The sequence below is a fragment of the Eriocheir sinensis genome, chromosome 45 (genome assembly GCF_024679095.1).
Source record: "Eriocheir sinensis breed Jianghai 21 chromosome 45, ASM2467909v1, whole genome shotgun sequence".
Taxonomy (NCBI): Eukaryota; Metazoa; Arthropoda; class Malacostraca; order Decapoda; family Varunidae; genus Eriocheir; species Eriocheir sinensis.
Genome location: NC_066553.1, coordinates 4,408,238 through 4,423,551, shown reverse-complemented (window position 1 = coordinate 4,423,551; position 15,314 = coordinate 4,408,238). Strand labels below are relative to the sequence as shown.

At 40.9% G+C, this 15,314-nt stretch overlaps 1 protein-coding gene across 3 annotated transcripts; it reads right to left on the bottom strand.

The window, feature by feature from the left end:
- Positions 1-2,497: 2,497 nt before the first annotated feature.
- Positions 2,498-10,195, bottom strand: LOC126980899 (uncharacterized). 3 transcript variants are annotated; one of them, XM_050831276.1, is made up of 9 exons: positions 9,838-9,978; positions 9,461-9,505; positions 8,619-8,775; positions 7,651-7,765; positions 7,022-7,098; positions 6,440-6,631; positions 5,852-5,927; positions 4,632-4,711; positions 2,498-3,490 (listed from the first exon to the last, which is right to left on the bottom strand). In XM_050831276.1, the coding sequence occupies exons 3-9, from the start codon at positions 8,682-8,684 to the stop codon at positions 3,347-3,349; spliced, it is 750 nt and encodes a 249-aa protein (XP_050687233.1). In that variant the 5' UTR covers positions 8,685-8,775; positions 9,461-9,505; positions 9,838-9,978; the 3' UTR covers positions 2,498-3,346. The 3 variants fall into 3 exon arrangements, with proteins under 3 accessions (XP_050687233.1, XP_050687232.1, XP_050687234.1); XM_050831275.1 differs by lacking the exons at positions 9,461-9,505; positions 9,838-9,978 and adding an exon at positions 10,044-10,195; XM_050831277.1 differs by lacking the exons at positions 9,461-9,505; positions 9,838-9,978 and adding an exon at positions 9,791-9,814.
- Between the last annotated feature and the right edge of the window lie 5,119 nt (positions 10,196-15,314).

Genomic DNA, 15,314 nt, shown 5'->3' with positions numbered 1-15,314 from the left:
TTAACTGTATATGAGCAAAAGAAAAAGAGGAAAAAGAGGAGGAGAGGAAGAGTCGTAGTTCTTCATGCTCAGATACAAGTACTTTTAAACCGTTTCTTTTTGTCTCTTAATACATGGATCTCTGCTGCCTTGCTTTAAGTTGTGTACAGACATAAAAGGGAGAGAAAGGCTATAGTTCTCTACCCCCAGGAGAGGAATACTGTACTACCACTTCAAGCTCAGACTTAAGAGGTGCTTTTAAATCATTTCTTTTACCCGTAATTAGTGAACCTTTCCCTTGCCCTCAACTGTGTATGGGTAGAAAAAGAAAGGAAGGCTGTAGTTCTTTACCCCCAGGAGAAGAATATATTGTACTTCTTCAAGCTCAGACTTAAGAGGAACTTTTTTTTTTTTTTTTTACCCGTAATTAGTAAACCATTCCCTTGCCCTCAGCTGTGTGGGGGATTAAAAGAAAGAGAGGAAAATACTTGTACTCCTTCATGCTTGGATGCAGGCACAGTCATTTCTTTTCACCCCTAATTAGTGAATCTTGGCCTTGCCCTCAAACGAATACAAGCTAAAAGGGAGAGAAAAAATGTAGTTCTTGACACTCAGACTTAACAGCATTTATTATTTGTGTGGCACTTTTGTTCTGCTTTTTCTTTTTACCCCAAGCAAGTGAACCTCTGCCCTGCCGTGCCTTGCCTTCAATTGTTTACACGCATAAAGAAACTGGAGAAAAAAATGTCCTCCTTAGCGCTCTGAATTATGCACTTTTAATCTGCTTCTTCTTGCCCTTAAAGCGTGGCACATGCAGACAATTTAACCCCCACTTAACCCTTATTTGGCAAGCCTGAATCTGTGTTATGGAGGGGGAGGACAAGAATTGTGGAGCTGTGCGTTTACGAGAGTGTCCAGACCAGCCATTACCCGGGATAGTAAGACAAGGGCAAAGTAAGCAACCACAACTTACAAAAAAAAGTTAGAAGGATAAACAGGACAACCATGACTTATTATGCCAAAGGGAGAGCATATTTGGGGTGTCTGGAGGAGAAGAGGCGTAAGGGACAGACTCATTTTATCCTAGTATGCACTGGGAAAGACAAGCAACACATCACAGGAAAAACTAGGATACAGTGACCCTCAGAATGCCATATACAAGGTTGCTTTTCCTTTACTTTTTGCTTGTTTCTGTTTTTTCCTGAGGTGTGTAGAACTACATTTTTCCTCTTCCTTTCTGCCCATACACAGTTGAGGACAAGGCAAAGATTCACTAGTTATGGATGAAAAGAAACAACTGTGTCTGCATCTGAGCATGAAGAAGTATATAGAATTATTGGCTTTCTTAGTGCAAATTAGAAAAAAATAGCTTTGTCCCTTATGTCCCTTCTCCTCCTCTGGCTGCCTCATTTAACCTGGTAGCAGCAGGGATCATGTTTCTTAATGGTCCCTCTAAGCGAGAAAAGTGAGAAAAAATCACCCCTCACACAAACCATTTCATAATATATATCAAAGCATTTGTGATCAGTTTATGTATCATCTATTTTTGGGGTGTTTATATCATGGCACAAATTTGGCCCGTCGCTGCTACACGGTGAAGCCACAGATTTGGCCCGTCGCTGCTACACGGTAAAGCCACAAATTTGGCCCGGCGCTGCTACCGGGTTAAGTAGTATCAATGTACAGACAATATTTAGGAGGATGTGCACACTAGTCACAACTCAATGTATCAAGGAGACATAAAAATCTCCACAATGTACAGATAATAGAAAATCTGCCTAGAAACTCCACACCTTCACACCTTAAGAGAAGACATGACAACCAGCCTACTGTTTATGCTGAAGATATGAAGACACTTAGAGCACTTAGAACAGCTATCCTAAGTGCACCCTCATCTTAGCATGATACAATACGCTGCCTTCAATGTCTACTTATATGGTGCACACACATGGGTTTTCTAGGGAGTCTATTTCTTGTGATTATTAGAAGATTGATGAATCATGTGTATCAAGTGATTTATACTGTCTGCCAGGTGTGCAGAAAGTCTGAGTCATGCTACTAACAATGACAGGATAGAGAGGGGCCAGCATGAGCCAACCAGATGTGGCACTACCATAAATATAGTTCCCTGCAATATTAATAGGCTGAGGGCTGACCACCTGGCCCCATTGAAGAAAGCCTACCAGTGCTATGGGCTGAACTTAGAAAAATAAAAAAAAAGTCATGTATCCACTGCAATGTGACTCATCCACAAAAGACACCAGCATGATACAGCAACTCACAGCTCTGTCAACACACAACTTCACCTGTGCATATAACAAAATGAAACCACTCACCTCTCAGAAATTCTAGAGCTGCACATTGGTATAATATATATAGCATAGCAAATTCTAAAATTATAAATCATTTCAAATCAAATTAATAGGACTACATTCTTGAGAAACCAAACAATAGGACTTCTACTGAAAGACTATCTTTAGAAATGACTACCATGCCAGTGGAGAATGACACTACAGTAAACAATGAAGAAAACTCATTTAATCAATCAACTTCAAAAAATAAATTATAAGTAGATATACCATATATAACAATAAATAAAACAATGATGTGAAAATACTCTACAACTTAGAAAATCAAAATACTGCATAAATACAAAACAATTAAGATGAAAATAATACTTTCTGTAGGAGGATGAAGGTGAGAAATGAAAGAACTGAGGGAGAGAATAAACCTTAAGAAAGGGAGGCAGGTGGGTGGGGCTGGTGGTGGCGAGTGAACGTGTTCACAAGCATGCACACACACGCACCCACACACACGCGCACACACTTTCTCAGAACACATGGTGCCTCCGTTGTTGCCTGCCAAGACCTTTTTGATCCAATGAGTCATGAGCCACACTGTCATGTGGTGTCCAACACACATATGAGGCAGCATCTGTGGTCATGAGCCTTACACAGGGGTACTGAATATGTGCTGGGAAAGTTAGGACATTACCCATAGTGCTTCACCCAATGTGCTGGTGTGATGGCAGACAGACCTGACCAACACTTGCCTTGTTTAAGATAAAACAAAACAATGAGCCTTGTTAGATAATAACAGTGCTCTGAACATAGTAAGTAGTGAAAACAGCATGGCATTCCTTAGATATAATGTTCATACTGATGTCCTGAGGATAACAGACCTTACCAATCCTTGCATCCTTGATGGGGGAAACAAAATGCCCAGCTCTGTTGAAAATTATTACTTTGACAAAGATGACAAAGGCACTCAGACACCAGCTAATAATAAGTGTTCCAAGGCACCACAATGCTCCCCGGCCCCACCGATGCCAAGACAAAGAGCTGCTAGTCACAGTGGTAGGACCCAGCTAGCATTCCACCCCCAACACCTTCTGCAGCTGCACTTTGGTGTCGTCCGGGGAGGTGACCTTGTGCCCCACGGTGCGCGAGTCCTCGTATATCTCGTGGTCATTGCCACCCTTGTCTGTCTTGTCCCCAAAGAAGTGAATCGTCTGCAGTACAAAAGAAAGTGTCAAGTTCTCCTACACTGCCAAGAGTGAAGCTATGAGTTGACCTTATTTGTTTTCATTATTGTTTTCATGTTATTAAAATGAACACTCTTGGAAAGTTCCTGCCACATTCAGCAGTGCCCTTTGTTACTGTGTTTTGCAGCAGCCTGTATTTTGTTTCTAGAAGTGAGTCACTGCTCTGTGCTACTAGTAATAAGATCAGAGAGATGGTAATAAGCATGGCAGGATGGCTTGGTAATAACCATGGCAGCAAGGTTTGCTAATAAGCATTGCAAGTTGGCTTGGTAATAAGCATGCCATGGAAATGGTAAAACAGATGGCAGGTTAGCTTGGTAATAACCATGGCAGGGAGGCTTGGTAATAAGCATGGCAGCATTGTTTGGTAATAAGCATTGCAGGTTGGCTTGGTAATAATTATGCTAACACAGATGGTAGGTTAGCTTGGTAATAAGCATGGCAGGGAGGCTTGGTAATAAGCATGGCAGGGAGGCTTGGTAATAAGCATGGCAGGGAGGCTTGGTAATAAGCATGGCATAGAGGCTTGATAATGGGAAACTGTTTTGAGAATGGCTGTATAAAGAAATCTAGAATATAGCTCTATCCCTTTATCTGCTTCCAGTCCCTCTCCCTGGCTTTAGAGGAGCTGCATTGTGTGGGTCAAGGAACCTCCTGTAGACTCCTTATGCTCCTCTATTCTTGTGTTACTATTTCTTTCTTTATGTGTTACAGGCCATGGGGTGTCTCAGAGATGTCCTTCAAACTCAACAAAGAACTTAGTGGTCAGTGGTCTTCTTGGACCAGCACAACAGTACATCAATCAAAATCACAATTGGTAGTTCCCTGGACCCAAATGATTTACTTTTACAATGTAGTGTTGTGTGAATTAGAGATGGATTGGACCTTGATAATAGAATGTAATGCAGAGGGTTGTTTGGCTGAGAAGGTTTTACTATGATTAAATACACTACATAAGGATGAAGAACCCAACTACATACACATATATCAACAAAAAAGATCCATTATTTGATCTTTTCCATTTGAACTACACTACAACACTACACATGTTAGTAGCAGATACAGTAAACCTACATTTCTACTGACACATGAAATACTTGCTACTCACCTTGAAGTCGTTTTCGACATATCGTAAACAGAATGTCTTGTCCCAGCCCTTGGGGAACACATCAAAGCTGATCTGGCCACCTGGGGATGAAGATATAAACAATGTCAGCCTCACCCACACCAATTTAGACATCATTAGTTCAGGCCATCAAGACTCATAACACACACTCAACCACAGCACAATGGGGGTCATTAACACTGATCATTTCAGGTCATAGAATACAACAACAGTGAGACATGTAGTCATAGCATAAGGAAAGTCATCAGTTCAGGTCATCAAAGAACACACAACACAGACATACACACAAACATACGACACAACTAAAGCAATTTCTCTCATAACTACTTTTCACAGACACAAACATTATTCATTGTAGGAGTTGCATATTGTAAGCATTTTTAAATATTTTTGGTTTAGTTCTTGCCCTTTATCCTCCAATGAATAATTGCTTCACCTCTTATTTTACTAAAGCAACATATCAGATACTTTTTTGTTCACTTTGCCTCATACTGACTTCCTACTACAAAGCATATGAATACTAAATAGTAAAATGCAGCTTAAGACTAAAGCTACAAATACATACTTGTCTGGTACTTTGACCTTGTGCCCCATTTTAACAATAAGAAGTAATATATCGACACTAGATAAGAAACAGAGAAGGATTAAAAGTTGTGGGGACACTGGGGCTCAAAATTTTGTGGAGGTTCTAATAGGATGACTACCATGGCAACTTCTCAAATCAGTATTCACTTTGTCTTCGAGGGTTTCCTTTTGTATGTTATATTGGGCCTGGGTTACTGTCACTGTAGTCCCCATACGAAAAAGAGTAAAGTATAGGTTGGAGGTATATGCTACACTGAATGTGTGTCGACAATCATCTGCATCATTTTTGACCTTTGAGCCTGTGGATGACAAGAAACCATTACTTTGAGACAGCCAGTGTGACATCCAAGTTACCACAGTTTACCTTTCCCAGGTTTCCAAGGTACTCATTTTTTAACCAGCCCAAAGGGGAGGATGAACAGCTGGGTAAGTTGTATGCTGACTGCTCCAGCTGGGATCTAACCCAGGACCATATTCATAGCCAGGGGTGCTGACCACTACATCACAGAAGCATAATGATGAGAAAATACAGCTACAAATGACAGTCACCAAATACTTATTTCCCATAGGTAATACACAAAACTGATACAAAATGCTGAGATAAGCCTCCAACTCACCAATGGAAAACACCAAGCCTGAGTCAGGAAACTCTGCTTCCAAGGCTTTCACAAACTTCTCCCTGACATGATGAACCTGAAATGAACAAACAGGTACTCAGGGCTGTGCTGTCCATGGTGGGGATATCCAACGTTCCAGTGCCGGCAAAGGACACTTCATTGTACCTATTTTGACAAAGTAATGTTATCATAAATCCACTGATCCTATTTGAAATACTGAATGTTGGATATGACAGTTATTCTAAAAGCAATTAAGCATACTGTTATTCATCACAAAGCAACACTGCCAATCCTAAACAGAACTATTGATAGATTAATTTCTTTCCTTTCACATAAGTAAGTAAGATATTATTATTTACTAAAATTTATCACATACGAAGACCAAGATCCAGAAAACTTATTAAATCAGGGTCCAGACATTTCAAGGGAGACATTATACACTATGCTTGAAGCAGGTAGAAAGAGACTGAGGATGTAATAGTAGCAAGGTGCTGATACCATAAATGCTGGTGAGGAAAAAAATGGCAGCTCTCCACATTCACACATGCCAACCTAAGCGCTAAGTCCAAACAAAAACCTTCGCCATACCTTGTCATATTCCCCAAACTGGTCCCGCTCCTCCTGTGAGCAGCTGCGGCCCACGGGACACACGTTGATCAGGCCGTTCCTGAATTCTATGAAGGTGCCACGCTTGACAGGCAGCGTCAGGGACGACATGTACCGCAGGGCAAAGTTGATGAATGTCTGTAGCTTCTCCTCCCCCATGTGGCTTTGGATGCTCTGTAAGGGAACGGAAGAGTGAATAAACAAAGTGAGTGGAAGAACATGTGGGGAAAGGAATTAAAAGTAAGGCTTTTAGGAAGAGAATTATCAAAAAGACAACTAAACAAAAATATCACTGTTACCCCTTGTCAGGATGTTGACAGCTCCAAATGAGACTAAAAATATGTGTTAGATATAATGATTTAGCATAAATTTGGCATTACTTCCTCAGTGATGCAAAATCTCTAAATATAAATTAGTTGGGGCACTTTAAGAGGCCATAAAACAAATAATTCCAACTGTTCCTTTTAATGAGAATATTAAATTTGCATGGGAGCAGATCCAACCCTTCACCCTCATGAAGGTAACCCTAACATACTGCACCTGAAAACTGAAAAAAAGCCTTACCTCTTTCTTGAGAAGTTGACCATTCTTGTAAGCCACCAAACCATTCTCAGCAAACACATATTCAAACTTCATGAGTGCTGAAAGATAAAGATACATATTATTGCACAATTCTCACAAGATCATGGCCAAGATTTTTATCTCAACACTTCAACTGTTAACAATGAGTGATGATAAAAAATGAGAAAATAGAGGCAAAAAATAAAAATTACATATCTAGAATGACAACTGTTGAACATCATTCCCAATGTCTCCTTTTAACTATGCTTAGAAATCTGAGAAACAGAAACTGGCCAACTTCTGAGCTGTCAATGATGTATCAAATATAAAATCAGTCACTGCAAACTGCATGAAGACTAGAATAAAAAATAAACTAATCAAATACTCTGCTCAGTGACTGTATAAAGAAAATAGCCTTCCATCCCTTTATTTTCTCCCTCCCTCCTTCTTTTCCTACCTATCATTTCTATGCTTCAGTCTTATTCTTTTCACTGTCAACATCAACTAGTGTGAAGGCTACAATTACAGCCAACACAAATGCAACTTCATGCCAAATCCTAATAACATGAAGGAGGCCAGTTTGTGCATCTTTCAGACACTTCCAGCCACCACCCTTTCCACTGCAGCCTCACCCTCCAAGCCGCCCATCTGCTCTGCTATCTTGGTCAAATCCGAGCCGCCAACCAGGCCAATCGTCACCTTCTCCTTCATCTTGTACATAAACTCTGACATGTGGGGCTCAATTTTCTGGAAGGAGATTGAGAAGATAAAACCAACAAGCACTTTCTCTACAATACTGGCATCATCTCATCCATGGTAGTTTGGGGATGTTTGCCAATTCCAACTAGTACTCATATCACTGGGGAAAAACTAACATAGAAAATTGGACTGAGAAACAAAAATAAAATCTACTATGGTAAAACTAAAAAAATGTTCATTAATCTTTTTTTACAACATTTAAGCTTTCATCATAAATTCAATATAAAAACAAAACAGTATAAAACTAAAAAATGTTGATCAGTCTCTCTTTCTTTAGTATATTAAATCTTTTATATTTACATTTAGTTTTCCCAAGTAGAATTTTTCCTGATGTAAGTGCTTATTGGAATGGTGTGTACAAATAGGAAACATATCAATATTGAAACATTACCAGGTAGGAGAAGCCAACCCCATACCTAAAGAAACATTAAGATTACATAAGGATAGACGGCTTCAGGGCACTGTACGGTAAAGAATGGGGAGACGAAATGTACAAAAAACAGCAGGAACATATAGTGAAGCTGGGTATTTATATATGGGTAGTGATCAAGGAGCTGAATGAAATTAACTGACTGCCTAATAGATTGATTTACTAATGTTTTTATTTAGGACGGCAAACATATTTATACTGCAGCATTCTGAGGAAGGAAAAACCAACCTTACCCTTATCCTCAATGCAAGTTTTTTCTTATTTTTTTTTTCTTTTACATCTGAGGAAGCAAAGGTAAACAAAGAGCAATGAGGGAAAAGAAAGCCCCCAAATTACAGCTCCCTAAATCTAAGTGATAAAAAATTCCAAAAGATTATTCCAAAACTGTTCTAGAGGCATCTTGATACTCACCTTTCGAGGCAGCGTGAGTGTGCCGTCCACGTCAAACAGGCAGAGAGTGTCGGGTATCCGTGCCATATTTGTGGTGCTGGGGTCAGGAACAGCTCAGATCTCTCCTTCCTCTTCCTCTTTAGCTTATTAATGTGGGGGTCAACAGCTGAATGGCACCCTGTGAATAAACTGTCCATTACCTTTCATGTCACTGCAAATTGAATGTGTCTTGGCACCCTAACATTCCTTTCAAAATAAATAGTGACCTGACTGTAAAGACTTGCCAAAATCCACTTGTACCATAGTGTCCACTCCTCAAGGGTGGAGCTTCAACCCCTTTTAACCCCCCTTTATTATAATCTACCCAGACCTAAAATCTCCTAACAGGGAAGGGGAATCTTTGTATCCTCTCAACCCCCATTTAGCCATATCCATAGTGAAAGGTTATGAAGAAAGATGAATGGTACAACAGTATGTCAGAAAAATGTGTCAAACTCCAGGTAAATGTGTACTTCAGCTGTGCCACCTTTAAATACCAAATATGCCTTCATACAATAGTTAAAGAGCAAAAATACATGCCCTTTAACCATATGAAGGTGAATATGGTATGATGTGACAGAGCTAAACTACACATTTACCCAACGCCGCAGTGTGACGGGTGTAAAACTAGACAATTACCGTTTTACTCTGACAAGGATCTTCATTGGAAAAATCATCCAGGGAGAAATTAGTATCCTGAAATCCATAGTGTGTCTGACATAAACCACAAATAACAGCCAGAGTAATTATAGATATCTACCTGGTGTCCTTTCCCCGGTGTGACCTCTGCCAACACCACAACTGTCAAACCCACCATGTCATACCATTTACCGTTGATGAGGTTTGAGGCCCCTCTCCGCTATCACTACCTTGCAGGCTAGGGCAGAACGCTTAAGTCAACTAAATAACCGCCGGAGTGACTAGAGATGTGACCCGGTGACCTCTATCCTGTGTGACCTCTGCCAACACCACAACTGTCAAACCCACCATGTCATACCATTTACCGTTTACTGTTGATAACACTACCTTGCAGGCTAGGGCAGAACGCTTAAGTCTGCTAAATAACCACCGGAGTGACTAGAGATGTGACCCGGTGTCCTCTACCCTGTATGACCTCTGCCAACACCACTCCTGTCAAACCCACCATGTCATACCATTTACCGTCGATGAGGTTTGAGGCCCCTCTCTTCGCTATCACTACCTTGCAGGCTAGGGCAGAACGCTTAAGTCTGCTAAATAACCGCCGGAGTGACAAGAGATGTGACCCGGGTGTCCTCTCCCCTGTGTGACCTCTGCCAACACCACTCCTGTCAAACCCACACCGGCACGTCACCACCCGGCAGGCCTCGGACAGGACTATTACACGTCTCCGCGGCTTAACACTACACCAGCCTGATCCTCGTATACCTTGATTACTCTCTGCCGTGCCTTCTGCGGGTGGTTGTTCCGTTATCAAGGAAATAGCAACTCAGCAGCACGTCGTGGGTGGCGCGGCGCGGGACACGTCACTGTTTGGGTTCCTCGCCATCCGCCCGCCAATCCGACTTGCCACATTATCGTACTCAGAGCATTGTATTTATCGTTTTCTGCTCTTAAACGCTATCCTTCCCCCCCCACCCTTAATGATGGTATTCAATCAAAGTTATCATCTAAAACTCTCTATTCTACATACGAGTGGGAGGAATAAATCAACGTTAAATGATTGTCGTACTCGGTTTCTGCCTAAGAAAAGCTATATCCTCCTCCTCTCCCCTTCCTCCCTCCCATTCACACAAATGACGTTATTCAATTAAACTTGTCATCTAAAATTTAATTATCAGTATATTCTATATGTGAGTGGAAATTATGATTGTCGCACGTTACCTTCACACGGTCCTACCCACAGAGTTATATACTATATATAATATAGTACCTATATAACTCTGTGGTCCTATACCTACAGGCCACCTATAGCTACCTCTCAACGCTTCTTAATTCTTATCCGGCGATTGAGGGACAAGAGATCGAGGTCATATGCTGATTTATAAACGAGAAATGGGTGAGGAAAGATGCATGAAAGCGATCAAGATGGAAAGTAAGGATACAAGATTAGCATGAAAGGTGTATCTGTGGAATATAAGGGTGGTGGAATGTAGCGCATACCCATAAAATAAAGATAATAGACTGGAGTTCCATGCTAATTAGTTTGGTTAGTTGTAATACTGTCCTTCTGCGGAGAGACAGAATTATGTGTGAGTGTGCCTGACATGGGAGAAGATGAAACAGTGGAACATGTAGTATTAGAATGTAAGAAGTATATCCTAACAGAGATACTATTAGGAATGATGTGGGTAATTTTGACTGAGATGGGATGTGCAATGAATGTAATGGTTGACAGAAAAGGAATTAAGATATATCGTAATGGATGCTGCGTGGGGAGATGAACACTACAGAGAGAGAGAGAGAGAGAGAGAGAGAGAGAGAGAGAGAGAGAGAGAGCTTGGGTGACGAGAAGGTAGGAGTAGGGGCTGGATGAGCGCAAATCAACTCTTTGTCTCCTTTGTTGTAAAACAGAAAAAAAATTACCAGCGGCAAGTCATGATTCTTAGCAAATTAAGGCAAAGCAAAGGATGTTAAAACTTGCGCAAGCAGAAGCAACATCAGTGACTGATTGATAGTTTATTGTTGCAAGTAAACAACAAAGGAAAAGGGAGGAGCATGTCGATCCCGTACGTAATCCTGCCCACAATCTCAGACGCGTCGGGGCTTAATAAATTAGAGTCGTATTTTAAAACATTTCCTCGCCCAAGTTCACATATTTGACAAGGCTTTCTTAGGAGCTGTAGGCCTTTCCAGGGGTAGTTTTATGACCCTGGTGGTACTTTGACCCTTCTTCTGTGCCATGAACCTTAAAAAAACACATGAAAACCAGATTGATCCCCTCTTTGACCTTTAGAAATAGTTGATGTGAGAAGCGATGGTGTTCGCAAGACACCAATGTCACCTACGGTAGAAAGAGTGCCTTATATATTAATTGTAATGCGTCTTAGACACGGGTAGACCGCGATAAGAGGCTGGCGGCGGCGGCAGGAATTAGTGCATCACCCAGTGTGGCTGCGTGCAGGCCACGCCCTCCCAGTGAAGAGTGCAAGGGTGGGTGTTACGAGGAGTGTGTGTTGTACTGTTGTGTGTGTATGTGTGTGTGTTTGTGTGTGTGTGTTCTCTTTCCTTTTCTCTCTATCTATTCATATCTCTCTCTCTCTCTCTCTCTCTCTCTCTCTCTCTCTCTCTCTCTCTCTCTCTCTCTCTCTCTCTCTCTCTCTCTCTCTCTCTCTCTCTCTCTCTCTCTCTATATATATATATATATATATATATATATATGTGTGTGTGTGTGTGTGTGTGTGTGTGTGTACATTAATCACAGACGATGTCAGAGTGGAGACGGTAAGCATGCCATGCAGTCAGTTGCACCAAATTACCCTGACCGTTTGTGTACAATCCTATCCTACTGCCGTAGATTATAAGTCTTGACCCAGCCTCTCTATATTTTAATCACTATATAAATGTAACAACAAAGAACCAAACAAATCATATCGAAAGATGAAAGATAAGAAGGCTACATGCATGTGTGCCAGACAAAAAAAAATGTTGCTGTTTTTGTTATTGTTGTCATTGTAATAGCCGACACACATGGCCGCTGACAAGAAATAGTGACTTAAATAGATTATCAATTACAACAACAGCTATTTACGTTACGATCCGGGGAGGCAGGTCTAACATCTTTCACTGTCTTCTCTGCAACCTCAAAATATGAAAATACACCTTTGCCTAATGTTCACGTAACGAAGGCGAGATCTACCTCTTCTCTAGATTTAATTTCTCTATACTGTATTCTTAATTTTCTCATCATCTGTTCCTATACTCCTCGCTTCCAATTTGGTCTTAATATCTGTATTCACGAATCCTTACAACAACAACAACAACAACAACTACTACTACTACGACTGTTGCTTAAATTACAGGCTCACGGAGTAGAGGGTAAAGTTTTGAACTGGGTCAAGGCGTGGCTTAGCAAGAGGAAGCAAAGAGTGCAAATCAATGGTAAAAGATCTGACTGGGGATGTGTTACGAGTGGGGTCCCACAAGGTTCGGTATTAGGTCCACTTTTGTTTATTATTTATATCAATGACTTAGACACAGGAATTAGTAGTGATGTTAGTAAATTTGCAGATGATACCAAGATCGGTAGAGTAATTGAGTTGGATCAGGACGCTAGTATTCTCCAAGGTGAACTCAACAGATTATATGACTGGGCGGATAAATGGCAGATGGAGTTTAATGTAGGGAAGTGCAGTATTCTGAGTGTAGGTAGGAACAACCCCTCACATAACTATTGCTTAAATGACACTCTCATAAGTAGGTCTGGGTGCGAGAGGGATTTAGGGGTCTTAGTGAGCTCTGATCTCCGTCCAAGGGCACAATGCATTCAAGCTAGAAATCGAGCTAATAGGGTACTGGGATTTATTTCAGGAGCGTAAGCAACAGAAGCCCCGAAGTCTTCCTCAAACTATATTTAGCATTAGTTAGACCTCATCTTGACTATGCGGTTCAGTTCTGGTCACCCTACTATAGAATGGATATCAAAATGTTAGAATCGGTGCAGAGGAGGATGACTAAGATGATTCAGGGGTTGAGAAACTTGCCATACGAGGAAAGACTCAAACAGTTAAACTTGCATTCTCTAGAAAGGCGAAGGGTGCGTGGAGACATGATCGAGGTTTATAAATGGATGAAGGGCTTTAATAAGGGAGACATTCATAAGGTTTTGTTGGTAAGAGAACCGGGTAGGACACGAAGTAACGGGTTTAAACTGGATAAATTCAGATTCAACAGGGACATAGGCAAAAATTGGTTTACTAACAGGGTGGTGGATGAGTGGAATAGGCTTAGCAGTCATGTGGTGAGTGCCAATACAATTGTCACATTCAAAAATAGACTAGATAAATTCATGGACAGCGATATTAGGTGGGGTTAGATACACGGGAGCTTAGGGTCAAAGGAGCTGCCTCGTACAGGCCTACCGGCCTCTTGCAGACTCCTGCGTTCTTATGTTCTTATGTACTACTACTACTACTACTACTACTACTACTACTACTACTACTACTACTACTAAACTACTGCTTAATTCTGTCTAACTACTCCTACTGTTTACCTCTGTCTGTTATGGCTGGCATTATATAGTTTAATTCACCGTAATTATATGATCTCGTGTTGAAATTTCGTGGCAATGGTGCAATTTTCCTGGAGAGAGAGAGAGAGAGAGAGAGAGAGAGAGAGAGAGAGAGAGAGAGAGAGAGAGAGAGAGAGAGTCAATAATGTTAGTAATTCATTCTTCACAGGTAAATTGATGTGCTTTCATACTAATACCGTTTTCTTCTTATTTTCCTCCTCCTCCTACTACTTCTACTATACTACTACTACTACTACTACTACTACTACTACTACTACTACTATTGCTACTACTGCTACTGCAAACTTCATCATCACCACCACTACCATCATGATTAATGCATAACAATGAGGCATTTTTTATATAATTTGAATTGATTATTGAGATTTAACACATTATAATTATTAATACATCATAAAGTTTTAATATTTACCATCCTCTCTCTCTCTCTCACACACACACACACACACATACGTGACTATCCCTCGGCTGGTCAGGAGAACAAAGCAAATTCAAGCATGGGGATTGTGTGCCTGCAGGTAATGAGACACTCCTTTTTTGGGCCGAGGGTGGGCAGGATTCACACCTCGCGTTGCCTCTCACTCTTAGGGCATCGTGTCGGCGCAATCATTAATTAAGTTAGTTATGTTATTCTTGCCCTAGAGTTCCCTCCCCTTCGTAAAGCTTAAGTCATCACCTTGTCTGCGGCGGTTAAGCATAATACCTCGGCCCATTCGATCATACGACCTCGGAGTTCCCGTGGTCTGAGTGCGACATTTAGGGTTTGAGTATTCTGGGATGTTTCGTAGCGAGGTTGGTCACTTGAAACTGATGGCTTAAAGTGTTTTTGGTTATTTGATTATAATATTCATTTCACCTTCCTACTTATAAACCTGATATTAGGAATGCAACTGTACGTGACTGATAATCTCATGCAGTTGATAAAAATAACAGACATGTGTAATACAAAAAAGGAATGAAGTGGTTTAAAAAAAAAGTTTGCGTGAGCTTATCAACAGTGTACAATCGTGTTCCTATAATAATACTAGGACTGTAAATCGTAAGGTGAACTAAAAATTATAAGTAATTAACGAAAAACATTTATAGTATTTTTTTTTCTAACGACACATTCACTGAAGTTTATATCTATCGACATATTCACTAAAAATTATCTACCAACAGGTAAAAGAATAAATCGTGATGTTTCTAGTGTCTCGTATAGTGTGTGTGTGTGTGTGTGTGTGTGTGTGTGTTTTATTTTCATGCGTGTCCTGAAATGTTCCTTCCCGCTGTACGTGGTTATTCCGATGTGTGTGTGTGTGTGTGTGTGTGTGTGCTTTCCCTTATCAGAGGAGGGAAGAGAAGACCATCACTATCTTTAACTCCCTCCCTCCCGTCCCCCTCCATCTCCATCTCTCCAGCCTCCCACATCTATTTTATTCCTTCCCTTCTCCCTCCTCTTCCTTCCG

What these genes read in the sequence shown, in the direction of transcription:
- LOC126980899 (XM_050831275.1), bottom strand. Translation starts at nt 8,684, where the DNA reads ATGGCACGGATACCCGACACTCTCTGCCTGTTTGACGTGGACGGCACA. An exon ending in GCAGATGGGCGGCTTGGAGG is followed by an intron (nt 7,099 to 7,650) that starts GTGAGGCTGCAG and finishes TTTATCTTTCAG; the next exon opens with CACTCATGAAGTTTGAATAT. An exon ending in ATGTCGAAAACGACTTCAAG is followed by an intron (nt 3,491 to 4,631) that starts GTGAGTAGCAAG and finishes TTTGTACTGCAG; the next exon opens with ACGATTCACTTCTTTGGGGA.